The sequence below is a fragment of the Actinia tenebrosa genome, unplaced genomic scaffold, assembly GCF_029948245.1.
Source record: "Actinia tenebrosa isolate PJP-AT-01 unplaced genomic scaffold, QUT_ActTen_1.0 PGA_scaffold17__23_contigs__length_9995812, whole genome shotgun sequence".
NCBI classification, from domain to species: domain Eukaryota; kingdom Metazoa; phylum Cnidaria; class Anthozoa; order Actiniaria; family Actiniidae; genus Actinia; species Actinia tenebrosa.
In genome coordinates, this window is record NW_028292577.1 from 7,709,593 (window position 1) to 7,718,928 (window position 9,336).

The 9,336-nt window shown below is 39.6% G+C and overlaps 2 protein-coding genes across 2 annotated transcripts; one reads left to right on the forward strand and one right to left on the reverse strand.

The window, feature by feature from the left end:
* Positions 1-1,585: 1,585 nt before the first annotated feature.
* LOC116306053 (uncharacterized) lies at positions 1,586-5,941 on the forward strand. Its single transcript, XM_031716083.2, has 3 exons — positions 1,586-3,039; positions 3,329-4,620; positions 5,132-5,941. Exons 1-3 carry the CDS (start codon positions 1,751-1,753, stop codon positions 5,455-5,457), a joined length of 2,907 nt encoding a protein of 968 aa, XP_031571943.2. The 5' UTR covers positions 1,586-1,750; the 3' UTR covers positions 5,458-5,941.
* Positions 5,942-7,069: 1,128 nt separating this feature from the next.
* LOC116306055 (transmembrane protein 11, mitochondrial) lies at positions 7,070-9,318 on the reverse strand. Its single transcript, XM_031716086.2, has 2 exons — positions 9,272-9,318; positions 7,070-8,454 (listed from the first exon to the last, which is right to left on the reverse strand). The coding sequence occupies exons 1-2, from the start codon at positions 9,286-9,288 to the stop codon at positions 7,935-7,937; spliced, it is 537 nt and encodes a 178-aa protein (XP_031571946.1). The 5' UTR covers positions 9,289-9,318; the 3' UTR covers positions 7,070-7,934.
* Between the last annotated feature and the right edge of the window lie 18 nt (positions 9,319-9,336).

Below are 9,336 nucleotides of genomic sequence, written 5' to 3' on the forward strand. Positions count from 1 at the left end.
AGACTGGGAACCTATGTCAGGGATTCTCACTGAGGGAACGCCAATCTCGTTCCCAGAGTCCTCCAGCGCCTTCCGACGCCAGCCCGCTGACCAAAAAACAGGAAGACTCTGGGCTCGAGAGAGGGAACGCTAGAAAGATTTTCCCAGCCAAAAACCCGAAAATCCATCCAGTAATATCAGATATTTAGTACCATTTATGTCCAGTTATATCGGGATGTTCTCCAGTAACTAATATCGAGATATTTGGTTCAGTTTATTTCTATTTTCTTTTTTTCCTTTTTTTTTTTTTTTTTTGTTTTTGTTTTTGCTTCATTCTTCTTCAGTCTTTTATTAGTATTTTTTCATCGGTTAGAAAAGGAACGTCGACAAAGTACGCTCCGCTCGCCAACAACTTCAGTCACTAAACTACAGCATTTCTCCTCAACCTATATTTTTGTTTTTTCATCCTGAGTGAGCAAACTTAATAAATTTACGATTTTCCATTATCTCATAAGATCTTTACTGTTCAAAAGGATTACACAAAGCCGTTAATGCTCAACCCAATTTAATTTTTTATGACTATAAATCAATGTGTTTTTCCCCTCAAATGCTTTGTTAAATCATCTGTTTATTCAATCATTAATTCTAAATGCAAAAACATTCCAACCTGATATCTTAGTCTAGAAATCTTTAAAGAATTCCTCGTTTTATCGGTATTTATAATCAATGAATTGCCGAAGATTTCTGAGAGTTTTTCTTAAATAATTACATCTGCAGTTCTCGACTCGGTCAGCGGACATATATACGTCATAGGAATTCTCACAACTTCAAACGCTCCCGATTAAGTTATGCAATCTTATTCTACTTGGTTTGGTCGCTTATGTTTCTTGTTTTTAATGCAACAAGTCGTATAGACGTGGTGTTGTTTGCTTGGAAAAACAACATCTGGAATCTTAGAGGAAAAATTAATGAGGGAAAATTTCGCTCGGAGCAGAAGTGTTGCCCAGCATAATCTGACATCTTCGCTGTCACTTCAAAAAAAATCTTCTTCGCACCCCTTTGTGGGACAAGAATTTCGTCTTCGTTTCTAACTCGATAGACAGAAGAGAAAAGCTCAATCTCTGTTACCAGAGCTGTAGAATTCAAGCGAGAAAAACACGGTAAAATTCATTCCTAAAACCACAAGCCCACGGAGCGATTTTCCTTGCATTTATTATCACGGCATCCAGCGAGTACTAATGAGAAAAAACCAAGAAGGAATTATATATGAAACGATAATTATTGAAATTTAAAAACAAATTAATTGTTTAACATAAAAAATTCCGTAAGCCATTTTAACTACTTCTACGTTAATTTCCACTCATTAAGTTTTGAATTTAAACAACGGAAAATCAGACAACATTTTACCAATGAGACAGAAAGCTTCAACCTTTCGTCAGGACCACCGCTGCAGATCTAAATTCATTCCTCGTAAGATACGAATGTCTAGAAAAAAGAGCGAAATTTTTAGCGGTGTTTGAATACAATTTCGCTTGAATTCATTTTCCCCCGCTATTCGTTGATTTGAATCTTCAATTTATTTAATTCATTCGGATATACCTAGGGTTTTTCCACGATTCGTGGTTTTATAAGCCAGACTCCTTATCTGTCAAGAACCAAGTCAAGTGTGAGATACTCGCTCAATTCAAGGGTTGAAAACAGACTACCATTTAATCACTTTTTATCGTTCTAGTCTTTATTTTTTGAGCAAATTATTCCTTATTTTTGAGCGATGGAGAGCGGGAAGCGAAAGCTAGATTACGAATCATTAACACAGAAGAATGACAAAGATAGAAGAGACCAAAAGCGAGCGAAAAGAGAAAGGCCCATATCTCCCGACAGCCAGGATGCTGATACAGAAGAAAGCGAGTCAGAAAATGACGAAGTCGCGGACTTTGAGAAAGAAGACGACGCAGAATCAAAAGAAAGTAACCAGACGCAGTTTTCCACTCAACGTCGCATATGTTTAGTCGGGTCGTTGTTGCTCTGTGTATTTACTATCTTCGCCTTCGCTTTCATTTTACCTTGTCATCATGAGTCCTGCGCGAAGGATAGAGAATGTGGAAACAAGCCGTTGAAACACTGGTCTAAGAATTTCAGCGGAATGGCACCGTTGGTCTTGAGAGACTTTAATGACGGGAAATACAGTCAGGAGAATTTGCTGGTAGGGTATAGATTTCCTGGTAATGGTGGGTCTCGTAATACCAGTTGCCCAGGAAGGCATTGCCAGGGAGTTTTATCTTTGAAAGGTTGTAATGGCAAGTCTCTTTGGAGCACAGACATCGACGGAATGTTAGGGAAAGTCCAGTGTATAAAACATGTCAGGAAGAAGAACCATTTCCAGGAAGGATCAGGGTGTTTTGTCCAGGAAGGGAAAGACAAAGTGATTTTTATCGATACGGTGAATGGCAACAAGAAATGGCAGGCAGAAAAATTGGGAGACGTTAGTTCGTTCCGAACGATCCCAGACATTGATGGCGATCATTTTCAAGATATCTTACTTCTTCATGCCTCGCCAAACCCTCGGCTAGACCGGTCAAGACGAGCTTATACTCTAGGTAAAAATACTCTAAAAGTATTATCAGGAAGATCGGGCAAACTGATTGGAACGAGTGTTCTACTCTCTATTTTTCTTCAAATCAGCAAAGAACATGTGTTTCTTCGAATACATCGCGTTTCTGCAACACTACATTACATCCTCATCGGAATCAAACCAGAATCCGCCAAAACTGGTACTCTCCTCGCCATAGAAGTACGAGATCTATCAAACAGGGTCCATAATTCTTCCATCGCGAAGAGAAGAACACCCTGGGGTTCGAACGAGCCGAATGAGTTTGGCTTCATCGAGTTGTTCAAAGACACCTTGGTTCTGACGTCACCGCTGCTTGCGGATTTGAACAAAGACGGAGTTGAAGATGTCGTTCTATGTAGTCTTGATAATGGAGTTACGGTTCAAGCCCTTGATGGTAAAAATGCGGCGGAGATCTGGTCGAGGAGACTGACGGTGGGAGTAAATGACAGGTAGGTCGGCATGAAGTCGTGTCAAGAGATTATACTAAAAAACTCGCTTTGTGCTGTGCCGTTACCGTGACGGTAGATCGATGTCAGGTCATGGCTAACTCACAGAACAAACCCTGAAACTACCTCTGGGCTGATCGAAGTCAGGGCACAAGTTTCGGCTAAAAGTTTCAGCATGTAACAAGGTTTTTAGTTTTGAAACTCGCGCACCACACTAAAACTATGCGTTCTACTGATACCTGAAATAAAACCCCATGATTTTCATTAATGTTTATCATGTTTATATTTCCAGTGCTTTACCAGCCATTGTATCCCTTGGCAACTATTTAATTGACGTCGCCGTCATGATTAAGCTTAACAACCATTCGTCAAGAATTGTGGTCCTCAATGGAAAAAACGGAGCAGTTCGATGGCTGTTCACACTTACTAACCCCCTTCCCGTCCCCCCCTTGGGAGTACCCAAGGCTGATGGAATCCCAGAAGGGTTGTTGCTATGGTTACCCAAGACGAAGGTGAATGGATACATGACGGAGAGATATCGAAAATACCACGGGAATGACGAGACTGTGGCGAAGAAGAAGAAAAGAGATGGACCAAGAAGAAGAAGAAGAGATTTGAGTGATGTTGTTCATGACTTACTGGAGATGATGAATGAAGGGAAGTCGCGTGATGAGGGAGAAGAACACGTGATTGATGACCTGCAAGCCATTGTTGATGATGAGGATGATGGCAATGATGACGATGATGATGGAGGTGATGATAATGAGGAAAGTAACGGTGGTGGTGACGTAATTGATGGCAATATCAATAAAGAAAGTAATCATCGTAAAGATTCTAAAGCTATAGTTCATGATAAAGATACAGAAGATCGCAGTGATGTTACTGATGTAAAGAGTCTCAGCGATAAGGATGTCTATAACACAGATAACCAGGAAAATATAAAAACCAGCCTCGTGGAAACCCACGAAAGTGCCTTAGAAGATAAGCCTTACGGAAATAATCCAGTTAAAATAAAACCTGATAACCCGACCGATCACCAACCATTCTCCTATGACACCAAACCTGATAATCCGAACGACAACCGACCATACTCCTTTTACATCAAACCTGATAATCCGAAACGACCATACTCCTACGTCATCCATCCCACACCTACTAAAAACTCTGAACAAACGAGATCAATCGATTACGAGGCGCTGAAAAAATTCCTTAAAAAATTAAAAGAGAATTTACGATCAAAGCAACAACCACAAGCTACGAAGCCGACTACAGCTCTGCCAACTCCGAGGACCAGGTTTGAGTCGTTCAAGGAGTCTCCTCACACGAAAGAGAAAAATAAAAAGAGAGAAACACTACAGAATTCAGCGCCTTTGAAAAATTCTTCTGTAGAGGTCAAAAGCACGATTGAAGCGAACAAGACAAAGAGAGGATTCTTCACGGGGAAAGAACGTGACAAGTCTTTATTGCTAGCTTGTGCCAAGCAAGAGAAGGATCTGTCTAAAGAACTAAGCGTGGTGTTGGTGTACAGGGACGAGAAACGATTACGGATGATGGAGATCACAAAAGATGAAATCATCAGCTTAGGTAAATATAATGTCAGTAATTGATGTTTGCAAATTTTTGTATGACTGTGAGAAAAGTCATGGTACTGGCGTGACATACTGTGACCGTGACGGTAACGTAATGTAGCATTCTGATTGGTTGAGCAGCGGTCTCGTGCGCTTTGATTTGCTGAGTAGCGGGTGTCGGCAGTCACTCCGTACCGTGACCGTGACGGTGACTTCATAATTATATCAAGTACGTTGATTGGATAAGTGGTGACTTCGTGCACAGTGGTTGGTTAAAATTCCATGCCGTGCCGTGTCATGCCACGTTTCACGGTCATACAGTTACATCTCATGATATTCCTGTTCCCATTTTCCAAATCTTGGTTATTCTTTATTACCCAGAATAGCTGAATATTGGGTGTGGGGAAGGAGTCGTAGTCCCGATAGTAGCCCACCAGTTAACTTCCTCTTTTCTCTGGAAGAGGGGGAGACGAAATTGCACGCGTTTTCTGAAAAAAGAAATATCATTTTTTTACCCTCTTTTTCAGATCCACATGAGTACAAAAAACAGTTTGGTGAACCACCGCCCACCGCAAACTGCCAACACTTTATTCCACACGTAAAATCCAAACCACTCGTGAAGGATATCGACGGGGATGGAAGACTTGACTTGATATATGTCCTAGAATACCGCAATACTATAATCCCTGATGGATACAAAAAAGAGCGTTTCATGAAAATTAAGAAACTAGATATCCGAGATGCAATATTGACAAGGAAATCAAAGAGGGTTAATTATTCTAGTTATGAGAGCAAAAGTTCTAAGAGAAACGAAAGGTTTGACTCGCCATTTGCGCAGTGGAAGACAGACTGATTCCTCTTTCACAAGTCAGTGTTTTTCAATAGAATGTGCGGAATCGTCGGCGCGATGAAGTAGGTTTTTTTGGTGGATGTCAATCAAGGCGTTTTCGTGACATTCAACAGACACGCGTTCTTCAAACTTTGGATTTTCCGACAATGTCATGGAAACACTTTGATTGACGTCCACCTAAACCTCAGTTTTTAATCGCGACGATGATTCCGCGATTCCTCCCTTCTAATGAGAAGCACTGTAAACCAGAGGAAGTCTGGTGCTAATGGAGCTGGACACGAGATTGTAAAGCTTTTACATCTCCTGTCCAGATTCATCCCATAATCCAATGCACCATAGGGACAGATTTGAATTCGTAATTTTAAGGGTTCAGTGAAAGTCAGACCCCACTAATACGTTTTTAGTTAATATGGAAAGAAATGATCAGTAAAGTTGTTAATTCTGTAAAGGGTAAACTGGGAAATGCAATAAACAAAAACACAATTTTTGAGATTTTAAAATTTACTTTTAAATTACTATTATCGCACACTGCACATGAGTGTGATTTCCTTTCATTGCCAATGTCGTTCCTAGGGTCTTCTTGGCCGAGAGGACCCCTGGGTGGGGATTTGTGATGTCACATTCGTTCTTGCAGTCTTCAAATTTTGAAAAATGCTTGCATATATAGGTAGGTACCTTGAAACACCCTCTGGGCTTATCTACGTCAGGGCACAGCTAATTCACAGATCGAACCCTGATAAACCTTGGGGCTGATCTAAGTCAGGGCATGACTAACTGACAGATCGGATTTGAATTTAGGTAGGGAGGAAAGAATTCTCAAATCAAAGGAGAGACCTAACAAACTCTACTCACATGTGTTGTTAAGGAGTTAAGCACAAGACCCCAGTAGTAGAACAACAGTCATGACAATTTTTTTAGAACACTCCTCTCCTCTCTCCCACACCCTACTTGTATACTTAATTAAGTGACCAGAGTGCAATTAAACAAACATCAAGTCTGGATGTAATATTGATGTTGAAATCATAGCCAAGTTATCAAAACAAGCTTTTTAAAGGTTAACATGTTTGTTTATAAATAACACTAAACCACACGCAAAGAAAACTAAAATTAATCAAGATTTATATCTAAAGACAATAATTACAATGTAATCTAAAACGCTCTCCTGACATTCAACTAATTGACAGATTTATTAGTTACATTAGAAATTATCCATACTACCCCCCCCCCCCCCACCCCAAGGAATTTAGAATTTCCAAGGGGTGGGGGTCAAAGAAAGAACAAAATTACAGAGTTTGTATGGAAGACAATCAGAATTTCTGGGGGTAGGGGGGATGGGGGTCTTTACGAAAATTCCTCCTTGGGGTATGGATAATTTCTGGAACTTCACATTTTTAGATTTCATGCTAGAAGACCTTTTGTAGTTTATAAAATACCACTGTTTCCCTTGATTACAGACTAGTTTACTCAGGGTTTTCAAAAGATGGATGATTATTTTCTCTTGCACGAGAATAATACTTAATCAAAATAGCAAAACTATTATAAATACTTCTTAGATTAGGGTATGTTAAATTGTTAAGAGGTCTTGAAATTCCCTTGAATGACGACGAAACAATGGTTCCAAGTTGAGGGCTTGATGTATTAAAGACATTCATACATTAAATGCATTTTATCAAACCCAACCTTGGCTTGAGACCAACGTTTAGTTTTTCAATTTTGTATTCCCAAAAGATACCCACAGACTTTAAGAAAAAATTACATTCCTAAAAACACTGTTTTCTTGGCCTGCAGACTCTCTTGTGAAAAATTAATCTTCCTTAGTACTTAAGCATTCCTTGTTCCACACTCTATTGATGGAATAACTTACACCAATTTCAAAAATAAAATCATTGTCAAAGCCAAAGAAGATCTGTGATAAGCAATAGAGGCTTTGCACCATCAAGATATGGCATCCATGACAAGAGGCACAGCAACAGTCTTTTTTCCCCAGGGAAACTGAATTCTTTCTTGTGTAAATCAGGTTAGGTCAGGTTCAATTGTTCCTGCCTCCTGTCATGGCTGTGATCACATGATGGTGCAAAGCCTAGCTCATTTCAGGATCCAAGAATAGATCCCCTCGCATGTGACGTCAAAGCAGCTCAACTTGGAGGACAAAACAAAAGAACTTCAATCTAATGAGAATTGGAAACCTATTGTTTTGTCCTCCAAATATTGAGCTGCATTCCAATGTGGTGCAAGGGGTCTATAAATTGAATAACTTGAGTTCCTTATTATTATTGTCCAGAAGACAAAGTCTAGAGTTGATATATTTATGTTGCTCAGTTTTGTTGCTTGTCAGTGGACAAAATACCCCAATTTGAAAAATTTCTAAAAGTTTTCATGTTCATCCTTTTGGTCTTGCAACTTCATACTTTGCCTCTGGCAACCTTTTTTGAAATAGGTATATTCCACAATACTGTGTAAGTGCCGATAAGGCAATCCAGTTATCCATAATATGAAATATATATCTTCCATCCACAGTAAAGAGCTGCCGCACCTGCAATAGCATTATGAAGAATTTTCCTATATTTGTCATCAGTCCTTAATAGTACAACCGGGGACGATGACATTCCCCCTGGTAGTTGTGCTAGTTTTTTAGTGTCATATTCTATTTGGTATTTACAACACGGGTCAAACTGCCATGATACTCCATATAACAAGGCACAGAATATGCTGATGCCGCTAAAACCAAAAGAACTTGGACATCTAAATGCTCTCGGCATGATAAATGGACTTAGTAGTGCTATAGATCCAGTGACAACACATGTCTTGTGTAGGCAGTTACCAACTCGAATCCATCTTGTAGTTTCTTCGCCAATTTTATTAGGTTCTATGATGATAGTGGCGCACCCTGATTCCAGCGCGGCTTCTAGTTTGGCCTCAAACTCTTCATGTGCATCCTCAGAGTCGTAAATTTCATGGATTATTACACAGCTGGCACTTGGCTCCTCTTCTCTTGGAGATCTAAAGAAATGACATAGAATTGTTAAGTCTGTGGTACAGACATTTTCTGGAACTACACAATATACCCTCTTCTGACCCGCCCCACCCCTTGAAAATTCCAATCCCCTTTCATGGGGAAGGTATGGATATTTTCAGGTACTATCCAAATATATACCCTTCCCAGACCCTCCTCACCCCTTGGAAATTGCTTAAAGATGTATTGGCTCCTTCAGGTACTAGACAAAGTTTACGTAATTTGATTGGGGGGGGGGGGGGGGACCCCAAGTTATATAATAGAACAAAGCTAATAAAGAATACAATGTGGTAAATACATGAAGAAGGGTCCAAAGTATCTTTTAGTTACTCAGAAGCAACATAGACAGAATTATTACTCGTTATTCCTTTCGCAGGCAGCAAACGGGAACAGACGAAACAAGTCAGACAGAATGACGATGATGTAATACTTTAACCTTTGAGCCGGCTGCACAGGTCGTCTCTTAGTAAGATATAAATAGCAGTTTACGAAAATCAAGCTAGATATTATGTAACAGCTATCTAACTTATTCTAGATTTAAAGCGCAAAAAAACTAGTTGAAGCAAACGAATAAACCCGGTAAATCTAGTTGAAGAATAAGGTAATCAGTTGACAAAAAATAATATTCAACATTACAGGTAAATTTATATTTCCACTTAAAACAATTTTGTTAACTACAACACCAAAAAAAATCCACCAGGGTCAAGATAAATTCCTCTCCCAGCTATATAAATAGTTATATCCATTAAAAAAGTATGATTTAGGTTAAATATCCTCGTTAAATCAGAGCACACTTCAACTCACCCTTCACTAGCAGCCATCTTGATCTTTGCGCAACCAGGAGACCTGAGTCGAGCATTGATACGAGG

Coding starts and splice junctions, on each gene's coding strand:
- LOC116306053 (XM_031716083.2), top strand. CDS start 1,751: ATGGAGAGCGGGAAGCGAAAGCTAGATTACGAATCATTAACACAGAAG. Junction 3,040..3,328: donor ACGGTGGGAGTAAATGACAG/GTAGGTCGGCAT, acceptor TTATATTTCCAG/TGCTTTACCAGCCATTGTAT. Junction 4,621..5,131: donor AGATGAAATCATCAGCTTAG/GTAAATATAATG, acceptor CCTCTTTTTCAG/ATCCACATGAGTACAAAAAA.